At 42.0% G+C, this 15,705-nt stretch overlaps 1 protein-coding gene across 3 annotated transcripts in view; it reads right to left on the bottom strand.

Moving 5' to 3' along the window:
- The window catches only part of CSMD1 (CUB and Sushi multiple domains 1), a 1,135,715-nt gene that overhangs the window by 349,501 nt on the left and 770,509 nt on the right, over window positions 1-15,705 (bottom strand). For all 3 annotated transcript variants that reach the window (XM_072142316.1, XM_072142317.1, XM_072142318.1), the window contains 5 exons: window positions 7,406-7,588; window positions 6,139-6,465; window positions 5,476-5,670; window positions 4,383-4,521; window positions 975-1,162 (listed from right to left, as the gene is read on the bottom strand). In XM_072142316.1, coding sequence (XP_071998417.1) covers window positions 975-1,162; window positions 4,383-4,521; window positions 5,476-5,670; window positions 6,139-6,465; window positions 7,406-7,588 — 1,032 coding nt within the window. The remainder of the gene's footprint in view (window positions 1-974; window positions 1,163-4,382; window positions 4,522-5,475; window positions 5,671-6,138; window positions 6,466-7,405; window positions 7,589-15,705) is intronic.

The following is a 15,705-nucleotide window of genomic DNA, read 5'->3' as shown; positions in this document are numbered from 1 at the left end:
ATATATGTACATATATGTACCTGTTTGCAAGTTTGGCTGATATGTCTACACCACTGTCAAGTTGTGCTTTCAAAGAATAAAGTTTTGGAAAGATCAACTCCTGTGCGTGCTGGATGCCTGTCTAAAATTTTTTTGTTGACCAGATGTTTTTGAGGTGCGGCTTCCTTGCATCGGGAGAGATCGGGGGAGGTGAGCTGGATTTATATTTAACTTATAAAACAGGTGACCCAGATCCCTAAAACCCATGCTGTATCTATGTTTACTATATGGGTGCTTCTTTTTCTGTCCTTGCAGATTAGGCACAAGTTGTGCTGGATAAGAGCTATGCTAAGAACAGAGGCAGCAGCAGGCATCACCATGTTGCAAAAAATTGCTTAAATGTCACAAATGTGGGGGCTTTTTTTGTCTTAAAATGTGTTCTTAACAACAGCCTTCGATCATGAATCTATTTTAGACAGGGGTGTTTCTTTAAAATATTTATGGACACTAGAAATAATATATGAATAATAAATGATTTCTTATGTTAGCTTCTAACAAATATTTGCTGCTTACATTATGATGTCTGGATGATTTTTGAAAGATACTGTAGTATTATTTGGTTTCTTTTGGAAAAAAAGTTTAGGGGTTACAGTTTAGTTTTGTAGCTCATCAAAATGTAATAACTAAAAAAATACATACATAGTCTACTATGTATTCTTTTAAAAATTTATTTAATTTTATGTTCTCACAACAAACTTTTTAGATAATTTTTTCCCAAACTTTAAAATGTAAAAATACAAAATAGTTTATTGAAAGCTGATGTGCTTCACCATGTCTATTGGTCTATGTAATAGCTACTGTAGATGGTGAAGACCACAATTATTTTGTATAAGCAGATTTAGTAAGTGAGATCTGCGAAATGCAGAATATTTTGGGGTAATAACAATCTATGCTCATTAAATAGAATTTACCACACAGTAAAAGTGATTACTTACTTTCATATCGAATTAGAAAGCCAACATTGGAACGGCTATTATCAGTAGTGAATAAAAGATACATGTAATTTCCTGTGCTAATGAGAAATTGTGGTGCTTGTGTTCCATGATATTCTCCAATCAATGGTGAAGAATTGGCTGACCCATCTCGTACTTCAAGTATATCATAGTTTACTTCAGTCTGAAATCTGAGAAAGGAATGCAATTAGATATTAGTCATGCATTTCTTAGTATCATTATCCTGCAAATTTGCAATTCACAGAGCATTTTTAATAATATATTGCTAAAGCAAACAGGGGTTTTAACCAGTTTAAAATTGCAATTATATATTTTCCAAATATAAATGAATATTTTTCCACATACATTTGTATCCTAATTTTATAGTTAAAATCTTATACAAAGGATAAACTGTCCGTTCACCAAAATTGTCTATTTAGTGAACGATTTCCATATTTCCAGACTATAAGCACTTTTTTAGCAAAAACAAGTCTTGTTAAAAAGTGCTAGCTATATATAATTAGGAGGATCCACAACTGCTAGACCTTTCTGACTGCTGTCCTGGAGATTCGGTGAAGTGAGATATGCCTCTACCCCTATACCCCTTGACATCCTGCCATGAATAATAACTGTAAGACTTTAACCCCATAGCGCAATAAGATGTACATGTCCGGCAGTAAATTCGGTCTATTGCTGCATCCCAACGTACATGTACATCTTAGTGATCACCCTGGCTCAGAAGTAGAGCCTGACTCTGACAGCTGGGCTCCCCTTCTAATAGCTAGGATCACAATACTAAAAATACTGGCTGTTTAACCCTTCAAACGCCACAGCACCTATGGGGTAGTGCTGGGTATTTGCCCGGATGATCATTACCCTCCTACCAGCTATGAAAGTGCCGACCACTTCCATGTCAGCCCTGCGGTCCTATAAAGGACCCCAGGCCTGTCTTTGGTAGATGACTGTTAGATCATGATCTCAGCACAATCTAACTGCTCCTGACAGCCTATGCAGAATGCATAGACTGAGTAAGGTAAACATACTGCAGTACATTAGTTTTGGAGTATATTACACTGACCAAGTGATCAAATGATCTCTTGTTCATGTCCCGCCTTGGGACAAAATAAAACAGTTAAAAAAGTTTTAAAAAATTTAAAATTATTAATAAAAAAATAAAAGCCCCTACAAGCACATTTCTCAACAAATGAGTTCTATGGTCTGCAAAAAAAGTCACCATAATAAAGCTATATAAATCAGTGATTTTCAACCAGTGTGCCGTGGCACACTAGTGTGCCGCGACACATGGTCGGGTGTGTCGTGGGAAAAGCTCCCCAAACTATGGTGCCCCCTGTGTTTTGTTTCCCGGCAATGCGCAATGATGCACAGTCACGGCTTCTTACAATGTAGGAGACGTGTACAATAACACATGCGCAAGCTTTGAACCTCGCGTGACAAAATGATGTCACCGAGGCCGGCGCATCATCCTGAGAGTGGAGAGACTCTTGCATTTGCCCGCCACCAAGGTAATGCCCGCCAATAATGCTGACTATATGAGCTTTTGCCTGAGTATATGATCTGTTGGCAGAATATTTAGCATATGAGCTGGTACTTTTAGTACTCCAGCAGTATACTGCATATAACAATGAGAAATGTAAAATGAGAAATACTATAGTCATGAAGCTGGAGTACTACAAGTACCAGCTCATATGCTCGGTATATAGTTGAGAAAAGGGATCCTTCAAATTATATTGTTGTTTCAAAACAGAACAGTCCTTTTTAGGTACAATATTTATTGCACATATTCTAAATTTCTTGACAATCTCTTCAGATTCTGTGGTAGAGCTTTAGCGAAACAGTTGTTCATGCTATAATTTTCCTGGTTTTATTTGAACTGTATAGATTTTATGAACATCAAAAAATCCTTTCAAGAACAAATGTAACAATAAGTTTACATTGTTATCCCTTGTTACAAACAACACAAATTTTTTTATAAGCATTCGTAAGACACTGAAGTACATAAAATGGTCTTTGCAGCATCACTCCCAGAGCCGAGGCTTATTACTATTAATCACCAAGAAAACAATTAAATTAATCATAGCAAAGTATAAAACCCTACTGCTTTTAGCTTCACTTGGTAACCTAATTGAGAGAGAATAATTGATATATGCATTCCTGCTGGTTTTGGTCCTACTGGGTACTTACACCTGATAATTAAATGTTGAGTCGGCCTAAAGATTCACTTTAATGTCTCTGACATTACAGATAAATCGCAGTACTGCAATGAAGGAGTTAACAACGATATTGGCCAGCGTGTCTGTTTACATTTTTTTTTTCTAGAACCTTGCGTTAACAATTTTCTGCTCCTTGAATCTTTAGGGCTTAGATTTATGACAGATGATGAAGCATGAAATCATTCTCTACTGGCTATCTTTTTTATAACCAGCGAGCTGATACCCTCTCTTGATACAATATAACACTGTTCAGTGAATACTATTCAGATTTGTCTGTAGAGATGTTAACCTCTTGAACTATAAAACCAGAACATTGTACAATATTCAACTTGTCAAGACGGATTAATAAAAAGATGTGAATTTCAGAAAGATAAAAGTCAAGTAATCGTAATCTTGATTAATCTACTTATAAACTGCATTTGTCATGGAAAATAATTTCAAAGCATGTGAAGATTGTTAATATAGACAAAAATGACAGCCTATTTCTGAATTGTAATCAATGAACTTGGCTGAGACAATTAGAGCAGCTATTTCTAGCTAAGTAAGGATATGTTCAAAGCCAAAAATAAATATTCTCTCTTTGATACAGTATGTCATTTTTCCATGGTAAAAAGGGTTTACAAGGGATCAAAATGTTTTTTACATGGCTGGGGAAGGCAGGGGTTTGTAGAAAATAATAAAACTCACATCTCTCAACCCACTATACATGCACCTTTCACAGCTAGTCTCTGTAAGAGCAGAGTTATAAAATAATATGAGGAAATTTTATTTTTCATTTACACAACTATTCTGACACATAAAAGTCCCAATTTATGAACCTATTGTAAAAGAAGAACCTTTTATCAGATTTCATTGGCACTTTTCAAAGAAAAAACTGGTCTGGGCTCATAATCAAGGAATTTGGCTACTTGTGGCCTACTATACATTGATTTAGAAACTGATTTTAATAATTGTAGATATCTATGCCAGCTCTTAACTACAATATCAGTTTTGTATTACATTGCAGTTCATCTCCACAATACACAAAGCTATATATGGTATATTTGGTTACGAAATCTTGTTTTGTTTAAATATATGTGTCAGACATTGACTTACCTCTCCATTGACAAACTCCAGAACAATTATAGAAAAATAGTTTTTCTTTTTCCCATAATGGAAAGATTATTTGCATTTTCCTTACCTCTCAAAAGTAATTTTAACTGATTGTCCAGTGTTTGCTTCTATGATCCATTCACAGTTTAATGAGTCCTTGTAATACCCAGGCCAGCCTGGAGGAAGGATAATGCCACTTGATGCTGTCAAGTGTCCCCCACATGGGGCTGAAAATAAAATTCCATATATTAACACATTCTCTTTAAAGACAACCTGCCTGCTATCTTGATAAGTTTGTGTTAGTTACTTATTATAAATAATTCTGTATCTTGGAACATTGGAGATTTATCACTACCTTTCTTCAAAATGTTAGAACAAAAAAGTTGCAGATTTATGCTGTTTATGCACACTTTCTTGGGGACTTTTCTACATTTTCACCACAATTTGTGGTTAATAGATTTGTTGTATTTATCTAACAAATCCAACTGTTTAGACTAAAGTTAGATTAATTCACCAACTGTGATGTTTTAAAGAGTCACAAAAAAGTCACAAATGCTAGACAGCACTAACCTAACTTCACAACCTTTCAAAAAAATGTCAGGTTAAAAAAAATGTTAAAGTTAATATTAGACAGCAATGTAAAAATGCAGTAAAACATTTTTTGCTTATAAAATGTTTAGCAAATTTTGACAAACAAACACAACTGCTGATTGCAATTTATTTTGTAAAGAAATTTTTATTTTTTAACAAAAAAACCTGCCAGTGAACTGTCTTTTGGCTGAAATGTGCAGTCAATATAACCTAAAGCATTATATAAAGAAAGGTTCGTCAGACAGCCAACTGAGACTTTTGCTGCACAAAAACTTGCAGTTTTAAAAAAAAAAAAAAAGTATCCTGGCACAGGTGCAATTTAACATGAGGAGAATCCACCTAGGACAAATTAGATTAATATAATAGACAAAAAGAAACTAGACATCTAGAAAACTAACTTGAAAGGGAAAAGATAACCCCCCCCCCCCATTTTGTTGAACAATTTCTTAGAAGCATCAACATTCTGTAGTCCAAAAGCTTATGGTTATATATCCTGACTAAATGCTCTATATATTGTATATTTGTATATTTTTTTGCATCTCTAGTGTAAAACATTTTAACAAAAGTCGAGCCTGTTGAGAAAATATTACCTTCACATCTAGGAACAGTAGAACTCCATACAACATTGCCATCTTGAATAATACAAGTGATGGACTCAGAACCTTGAGTTTTTATGAAGCCTTCATCACAATGAAACGTTACTGAACTTCCAAGTAGAAATCTGTCACCAAACCTTTTTCCATTAATTGGGATGCCTGGATCATGGCATTCATTCTGACCAAAGGCTGGCAAAATATGCAAATACATGAATTAAGCATATAAAAAAATATGTGAAAATATATTACTTACGGTATATCCATGATTATTTACATTATTTTATAAACTTTTTTAATATATTGATATGTTCAAGTATCAACTTTTTTTCCACCATAATACTGTCACCTTCTCATTGTCTGCAGTTATTATATGGTCTTACTCCTTCAACAGCTGGTTTTTAAAATACTTGTTTGGCCAACAGCTGTCCCTTCTGAGTTCCTACACATATAAATACTTGCTTTGGGGAGAGGAAAATTAGCCACTTTCATACCACAGCCTATCATTTTAAAATAAATAGGTCGGTCATGTTTAAAGTCAATATGTCTGATTGTAAACATTTGTCATGAGCCCTTAAAATGTACTCAAGGAAATATGAAACACATAGCAGAGAATCAGTGAACCAGTATACAGATCTTGCTTTGTCAGGTGATACTCACTAGTATATGTTATATTGAAGCCTCTTCCAGTTGTTGAATGATCAGACTGAAATTCTAAACGTACAATATGACTGTTGCTGGCTATCTGAGAGGGTACTTCATTCCCTGAAAATGTACCAAGAGCAGGCAAATCCGCCATTCCCTCATCTTTTACAGCAACATAATCAAACTGTGGCTCCACATCAAAGTCATTGAAGATTAGATGAATCCTGCTTCCCGGATCTGATATTATTAACCACACACAGTTCATGTTGTTTCCATATTCATCTGGATAGTTTGGTGAAAGGATGATCCCGGAAGGTGTGGTAAAGTTAAAGAAGCAAGAAACTGGAATAGGGATAAAAAAACATGTAAGAACATTTCATACATATATTTCAACTGTTTGCAAAGTTTTAAAATATAAATATCTTATTTAAATTAACTCAAATACCTACCGTATCAATATTTTGCATGTAAATGCAAAGATACATGAATAGCTATTAAGATAGTTAGAACATGGAAATGGCTGTATTCAATCCTTGTGCTATGCTTTATCTCCAATCTCTAGAGCAGTGATGTCGAACCTTTAAGAGACCGAGTGCCCAAACTATACCCAAAATCCACTTATTTACCACAGAGTGCCAACATTGAATTTTAAGCAGTCCCTTGAGGCCACTAATACAGTTGAAAGAAGGAGGGCACATTCAGACTATCATTGTAGCTTCTCACCAGGGTCTCTCTGTACAGTAAGAATGTAGGGTCCAGTAGGATGACCTACAAATAGACTGCAGTTCTATCAAAACTTTCTCACATTTACAGTAGTTCCCAACATCCAATGAAGTGTCGTTTTAAAATAGCGCTGATTGTAGCATCTCTTAAATTGCCTTGGTCTGCAGGAAGATTTGGTGAATTTGATACTGTTTGGTGAGCTCTGTTGTGGGATCAATGGCCTGAGTGCCCACAGAAAGGGCTCTGAGTGCCACCTCTGGCACCCGTGCCATAGGTTTGCCACCACTACTCTAGAGCCTTGCACAGGTTGAAAAAAATGTCTATTGGGGGGAGGCTTTTCCAAAGCTCTAGTTCATGCATAGAATACTTATAATCTATGTTCTTAAACCCATTGTACTTATATAGTAGAGCTTCTGTGGATTCTCAGATAGATGATAGATATACAAATCAATAAAGACTTCATTGATATTATGGTTTTGTATGTTGTACAATAATGTTATGTATTCACTAAAACTATTGCTATATTCTTCAGTCTTACAAATACTCTAAAGCTACTTACAAACACAACTTGGCTTATTTCCAGACCACTGGTTATTTTGTTGACATGTGATTGTTTTTTCTCCAACAAGTTCAAACGCTGACTGACATTCAAACGTTAGAATGTCCCCATGTAGGAAACTGCTGCCATTCCTTTTACCATAGACAGGAATTCCTGGATCTCCACATCCTCCTTTATTAATTTCTGAGTAAAAGCAAAAAGACAGCAACAGAAATATGTTACTTTAAATGCACTAGTTTTCTATCTAATATATAAAGCTGAGTGTATGTGTGTGTGTATGTATGTCCACCGTCACATTTACAATCACCAAATTTTCTACAGCCGCTCTATGTCTACTGCTGCTGAGGTTGTTAGAAGCTGATCCATGATTGGTTGCTATTTGGACACAGGTCATCAATATGAGCTCTGAGCTTTGATTGGTTACTATAGGTAATGAGTATAAGACAGCTTATGTGTGAGGTACTATTAATAGGGATGCAGAGATAAAGACAGACTTATCAGAAGTGTCTGAGGTTAAACTGTTCCACTTGCTCACAGAAACCAATCAGAGATCAGCTGTAATTAAATAAACAGCTGTGGGAAAATTTAATTTATGCTCTGATTGGTTGCCATGAGCAACTATAACATTCAGAGACAGTCAGCTACAGACACTGACGGAGAAAGTCAGGGACAGAAACAGTCAGAGGCAGTCGTAGCCATAGACAGCCAGAGACATTTAGTGAAAACCAGAGTCAGAGACTGACAGGGACAGCCATAGACAGTCAGAGACACCCAGAGACATACAATCAGAGGCAGTCAGACAGAGAAAGTTAGAGACAGTCAGAGACAGACAGAGATAGTCAGGGACAGAAACAGAAAGTCAGAGATACTCAAAGACAGATATGGTCAGAGAAAGTCTGAGACAGTCAGAGACAGGGAGACAAAGTCAGAGACAATCAGAGACAAACACTGTCAAAGACATTCTGGAACAACAGAGACAGAGATGATCAGAGATAGACAGAGATAGTCAGATGCAGTATGAGACAGAAACAGAAATGCTTTGGCTGTTAGCCATGATTGGTTGCTATTCTGCCACAAGTCATTAGTATGAGCTCTGAGCTTTGATTGGTTATTGTAGGCAATGAGACAGCTAAAGACAGCTTATGTGTGAAGTACTATAGATAGGCAAAAGAGATAAGGAGAGATTTATTAGAACTGTCTGAGGTTAAACTGCTCCAGTTGCTCATAGTAACCAATCAGATATCAGCTATAATTAAATAAACAGCTGTGGGAAAATGAAACTTGAGCTCTAATTGGTTACCATGGGCAACAAGAACAGTCCTTCTCTCAGACACTTCTGATAAATCTCCTCATTGACAAAATGACACTCAGGGACAGAAACAGTCACAGAAAATAGAGACTGTCAGAGAAGATTACAGTCAAAAGCACAGACAGACAGAGAAAATCGGAGTCAGAGATAGACAGAGATCGACAGAGACAGTCGGACACAGTCAGAGACAGTCAGAGACAGACAGACACAGACCGATAAAGTCAAAAACAGTCAGAGACAGTCATAGACAAAGACAGTCAGAGATAGTCAGAGAAAACCAGAGTCAGAGACAATCAGAGACAGACAGAGACAGCCAAAGACACTCATAGACAAACGAGCAGAGGCTGTCAGACAGAGACACTCAGAGACAGTCAAGGACAAAGACAGTCAGAGAAAACCGGAGTCAGAAACTGTCAGAGACAAAGACCTACAGAGACAGGCAGAGACAGAAACAGAGAGAGTCAGACAGTCAAAGACACTCAAAGACAGATTTTTCAAACAGACGCAGACAGTCAAAGTCAAAAATAGTCAGAGACAGAAACAGTCAGAGACAGTCAGAGAAAACCAGAGCCAGAGACAGACAGAGATGCTCGTAGACAAATAATCAGAGACAGTCAGTCAGAGAAAACTGGAGTCAGAGACAGTCAGAGACAAGGACTGACTGAGACAGACAGAGACAGAGAGACACAGTCAGAGACACTCAGAAACAGAAACAGTCAGAGACACTCTCAGACAGCAGAGACAGAAACGTCAAAGACAGAGACATTTAGACAGTCAGGGACAGAGACAGTCAGATAAAACAAGAGTCAGAGACAGACAGAGATATTCAGAGACAGAAAAAGAGAGAGTCAGAGACACTCAAAGACAAAAATGGTTAGAGATAGTCTGAGACAGCAGAGACAGAGAAGGTCAGAGACAGAGACATTTAGAGACAGTCAGAGACAGAGATGGTCAGAGACAGTCAGAGATGAAGACATTTAGAGATACCTACTATATGCATGATATCTGATAAGGGATATTACTAGAGATGAGCGAACATGCTCGTCCGAGCTTGATGCTCGGTCGAGCATTAGGGTACTCGAAACTGCTCGTTACTCGGACGAATACTTCGCCCGCTCGAGAAAATGGCAGCTCCCGCCGTTTTGCTTTTTGGCGGCCAGAAACAGAGCCAATCACAAGCCAGGAGACTCTGCACTCCACCCAGCATGACGTGGTACCCTTACACGTCGATAGCAGTGGTTGGCTGGCCAGATCAGGTGACCCTGGGATAGACTAGCCGCTGGCCGCGCTGCTCGGATCATTCTGTCTCTGGATGCCGCTAGGGAGAGAGCTGCTGCTGCTCAGGGAAAGCGTTAGGGTGTTCTATTAGCTTACTGTTAGGCAGGAGTGATTCTCAAAGAACCCAACAGCCCTTCTTAGGGCTACAATAACGTTCTACTTTTTTTATTTTAATTTGCATCTTTTACCATTTTGTGAGGAATTAGCAGGGGGACTTGCTACCGTTGTGTTTAGCTCTTAGTGGCACACATATCCATAGCAAAGACCGAAGTGGGAAAATTCAGTAGGGGTTGGATTTCTATTAGGCAATAACTCAGTGTCATCTCATCTGGCATAGTACTGTGCTTCCTTTGATACTTGGCTAGAAAATAGCCATAGGAGAATACAAACAGCTTCTTGAAGCCTACAGTAGCGTTCTATATATTTGATTTCTGGTTGATCTGCTGGTGACTGTAGTTTCTGCAGTGCATGTACTTGCCAATTCTGAGCAATTTGTAGTGAGACTTGCGACCGCTGTGTTCTGCGCTTAGTGGCGCACATATCCATAGCAAAGGCTGAAGTGGCAAAATTCAGTAGGGGTTGGATTTCTATTAGGCAATAACTCAGTGTCATCTCATCTGGCATAGTACTGTGCTTCCTTTGATACTTGGCTAGAAAATAGCCATAGGAGAATACAAACAGCTTCTTGAAGCCTACAGTAGCGTTCTATATATTTGATTTCTGGTTGATCTGCTGGTGACTGTAGTTTCTGCAGTGCATGTACTTGCCAATTCTGAGCAATTTGTAGTGGGACTTGCGACCGCTGTGTTCTGCGCTTAGTGGCGCACATATCCATAGCAAAGGCTGAAGTGGCAAAATTCAGTAGGGGTTGGATTTCTATTAGGCAATAACTCAGTGTCATCTCATCTGGCATAGTACTGTGCTTCCTTTGATACTTGGCTAGAAAATAGCCATAGGAGAATACAAACAGCTTCTTGAAGCCTACAGTAGCGTTCTATATATTTGATTTCTGGTTGATCTGCTGGTGACTGTAGTTTCTGCAGTGCATGTACTTGCCAATTCTGAGCAATTTGTAGTGAGACTTGCGACCGCTGTGTTCTGCGCTTAGTGGCGCACATATCCATAGCAAAGGCTGAAGTGGCAAAATTCAGTAGGGGTTGGATTTCTATTAGGCAATAACTCAGTGTCATCTCATCTGGCATAGTACTGTGCTTCCTTTGATACTTGGCTAGAAAATAGCCATAGGAGAATACAAACAGCTTCTTGAAGCCTACAGTAGCGTTCTATATATTTGATTTCTGGTTGATCTGCTGGTGACTGTAGTTTCTGCAGTGCATGTACTTGCCAATTCTGAGCAATTTGTAGTGGGACTTGCGACCGCTGTGTTCTGCGCTTAGTGGCGCACATATCCATAGCAAAGGCTGAAGTGGCAAAATTCAGTAGGGGTTGGATTTCTATTAGGCAATAACTCAGTGTCATCTCATCTGGCATAGTACTGTGCTTCCTTTGATACTTGGCTAGAAAATAGCCATAGGAGAATACAAACAGCTTCTTGAAGCCTACAGTAGCGTTCTATATATTTGATTTCTGGTTGATCTGCTGGTGACTGTAGTTTCTGCAGTGCATGTACTTGCCAATTCTGAGCAATTTGTAGTGGGACTTGCGACCGCTGTGTTCTGCGCTTAGTGGCGCACATATCCATAGCAAAGGCTGAAGTGGCAAAATTCAGTAGGGGTTGGATTTCTATTAGGCAAGAACTCAGTGTCATCTCATCTGGCATAGTACTGTGCTTCCTTTGATACTTGGCTAGAAAATAGCCATAGCAATAGGATAGCATTGTTTGGTTTTAAAAACTCAAAAAAAAACAAAAAACACAAAAAAAAAAAAAAAAACACAAAAAAAAACAAAAAAAAGTAAAAAAAAAAATAAAGTTATAACTCTCATTTTAAAAATGTTTAACCCGAGGGCTAGGGGTAGAGGACGAGGGCGGGGACGTGGGCGTCCAACTACTGCAGGGGTCAGAGGCCGTGGTCCTGGGCGGGGTGAGACACCACCTGCTGATGAGGGAGCAGGGGAACGCCGCAGAGCTACACTCCCTAGGTTCATGTCTGAAGTTACTGGGACTCGTGGTAGAGCACTGTTGAGGCCAGAACAGTGCGAACAGGTGATGTCGTGGATTGCTGACAATGCTTCGAGCAATTTGTCCACCACCAGTCAGTCTTCCACGCAGTCCACCCATGTCACCGAAATCGCCACTCCTCCAGCTCCTGCACCTCAGCCTCCTCCCCCCCAGTCTGCCCCCTCCCAGGAAAATTTGGCATTTGAACCGGCATACTCTGAGGAACTGTTTTCTGGACCCTTCCCACAGTCACAAACCACTTGTCCGGTTGCTGCTGAGCAATTTTCCGATGCCCAGGTTTTCCACCAGTCACAGTCTGTGGGTGATGATGACCTTCTTGACGTAGTGGAAGTGTGTAAAGAGGTGTCCGACGATGAGGAGACACGGTTGTCAGACAGTGGGGAAGTTGTTGTCAGGGCAGGAAGTCCGAGGGGGGAGCAGACTGAGGGATCGGAGGATGATGAGGTGACAGACCCAAGCTGGGTTGAGAGGCCGGGTGAACACAGTGCTTCTGAGACGGAGGAGAGTCCTCGACCTGAACAGGTTGGAAGAGGCAGTGGTGGGGCCAGACGGAGAGGCAGGGCCAGAGCTGGTGCATCAGCGCCACTGTCAACTAGTGAAGCTCCCGTGGTGAGGGCTCTTGCGGCGAGGGCTAGATCTTCAGAAGTGTGGAGGTTCTTTAAGGAAACACCGGATGACCGACGGACTGTGGTGTGCAACATTTGCCAAACCAGGCTCAGCAGGGGTTCCACCACTACTAGCTTAACTACCACCAGTATGCGCAGGCATATGAATGCTAAGCACCCCACTCAGTGGCAACAAGCCCGTTCACCTCCGGCCGTGCACACCACTGCTCCTTCCCCTGTGTCAGCTGCTAGTCAGCCCCCTGCCCAGGACCCTGCCACAAAAACCCCATCGTCGCCTCCACGATCCTCCACAGCATCCACCAGCGTTCAGCTCTCCATACCCCAGACGCTGGAGCGGAAACGCAAATATAGTGCAACCCACCCGCACGCCCAAGCCCTTAATGTGCACATCTCCAGATTGCTTAGCCTGGAGATGCTGCCCTATAGGCTAGTAGAGACCGAGGCCTTTCGCAACCTCATGGCGGCGGCCGCCCCTCGGTATTCGGTCCCCAGCCGCCACTACTTTTCCCGATGTGCCGTCCCAGCCCTGCACCAGCACGTGTCAGACAACATCATCCGTGCCCTGACCAACGCCGTTTCTGACAAGGTCCACCTGACCACGGACACGTGGACGAGTGCTGCCGGGCAGGGCCACTATATATCGCTGACGGCACATTGGGTTAACTTGGTGGAGGCTGGGACCGAGTCTGACCCTGGGGCTGCTCATATACTGCCGACGCCGAGGATTGCGGGGCCTACCTCGGTCCAGGTGTTTCAGGCCTACTATGCCTCCTCCTCCTCCCACCCCTCCTCCACCTCCTCCTCCGAACTACCATCCGTGGGCACGGCGCCATCAGTCGGTAGCTCTAGGCACAGCAGCAGTGCCGTCGCTAAGCGACAGCAGGCGGTGCTCAAACTGCTGAGCCTAGGCGACAAAAGGCACACCGCCCAAGAGCTATTACAGGGCATCACGGCGCAGACTGATCTGTGGCTGGCACCGCTGAACCTCAAGCCGGGAATGGTTGTGTGTGACAACGGCCGTAACCTGGTGGCGGCTCTGCAACTCGGCAGACTGACACATGTGCCATGCCTGGCCCATGTGTTAAATCTGATAGTGCAGCGTTTCCTCAAGACATACCCCAATCTGTCTGATTTGCTCACGAAGGTGCGCCGCATCTGTGCGCATTTCAGGAAGTCCAGCCCAGATGCTGCCACTCTCAGGGCAGCGCAGCGCCGCCTCCAACTGCCCGCTCACCGACTGTTGTGCGACGTGCCCACGAGGTGGAATTCAACACTGACCATGTTATCCAGAGTTTACCAGCAGCGCAGAGCGATTGTAGACTGCCAGATGTCAACTTCCACCAGAACTGGTAGTCAGGTCAGTCAGCTTCCTCAAGTCTACAATGAGGAGTGGACGTGGATGTCTGATATCTGTCAGGTGCTGAGTAACTTTGAGGAGTCAACACAGATGGTCAGTGGCGATGCCGCCATCATCAGCCTCACCATCCCGCTGCTTGGCCTGTTGAAAAACTCTCTGGTCAGCATGAAGTCGGAAGCTTTGCGCTCGTCACAAGAGACGGGGGAAGAATATTCCCTTGTTGATAGCCAAAGCACCCTGAGGTCTGTTTCTCAGCGCATATCGGAGGAGGTGGAGGTGGAGGAGGATGAGGAGGAAGAGGAGGAGAATGTTGGCGAGACACAAGAGGGGACCATTGTTGAGTCCTTCACTGTTCAGCGTGTATGGGCAGAAGAAGAGGAGTTGGAGGAGTTGGAGGAGGAGGAAATGGACAGTCAGGCCAGTGAGGGGAGTGAATTCTTACGCGTTGGTACTCTGGCGCATATGGCAGATTTCATGCTAGGCTGCCTATCCCGTGACCCTCGCGTTCAAAGAATTTATTCCAGCACCGATTACTGGGTGTTCACTCTCCTGGACCCACGGTACAAGCAAAATCTTCCCACTCTCATCCCTGGAGAGGAAAGGAGTGTGAGAATGCATGAATACCAGCAGGCCCTGGTGCACAAGCTGAAACAGTATTTCCCTTCTGACAGCGCTAGCGGCAGAGTGCGTAGTTCTGCGGGACAAGTAGCGAGGGAGAGTAGGCGAGCAGGCAGCTTGTCCAGCACTGGCAAGGGTACGCTTTACAAGGCTTTTGCCAGCTTTATGTCACCCCAGCAAGACACTGTCACCTGTCCCCAGTCTCGGCAGAGTAGGGCTGATCTTTACAGAAAGATGGTGAGGGAGTACGTAGCTGACCATACCATCGTCCTAAATGATCACACAGCTCCCTACAACTACTGGGTTTCAAAGCTGGACATGTGGCACGAACTGGCGCTGTACGCCTTGGAGGTTCTTGCCTGCCCTGCCGCTAGCGTCTTGTCCGAGCGGGTTTTCAGTGCAGCTGGTGGCATCATCACCGATAAGCGTACACGCCTGTCGACTGACAGCGCTGACAGGCTGACGCTTATTAAAATGAATAAAGGCTGGATTTCTCAGAATTTCCAATCTCCACCAGGTGAAGGAAGCTCAACCTGAATAATTGATCCACTCCTCCTCCTCCTCCTCATTTTCCTCCTTCTCCTCCTCTTTGTACAGTAAAGCAGAGGAAACTGGCTATTTTTTGACAGGGCCCACTGGCTCTTGCTATAGTACTTCATGCATTTAATTTTTCTGGAGGGCCACCTACCCGGTCCTCTGTTTGAAACAATTTTTGTGAGTGCCACATACAGGCACTCAATCTATTCCATTTTACTGCAGGGCCACCTACCTGCTCCTCTGGTTTGAACAATTTTTGGGACTGCCACATACAGGCACTCAATCTATTCCATTTTACTGCAGGGCCACCTACCTGCTCCTCTGGTTTGAACAATTTTTGGGACTGCCACATACAGGCACTCAATCTATTCCATTTTACTGCAGGGCCACCTACCTGCTCCTCTGGTTTGAAACATTTTTGGGACTGCCACATAC

This window comes from Engystomops pustulosus, chromosome 3 (genome assembly GCF_040894005.1).
Source record: "Engystomops pustulosus chromosome 3, aEngPut4.maternal, whole genome shotgun sequence".
Taxonomy (NCBI): Eukaryota; Metazoa; Chordata; class Amphibia; order Anura; family Leptodactylidae; genus Engystomops; species Engystomops pustulosus.
Note: the sequence above shows the minus strand (reverse complement) of the source record. Positions and strands in the feature narration are given on the sequence as shown.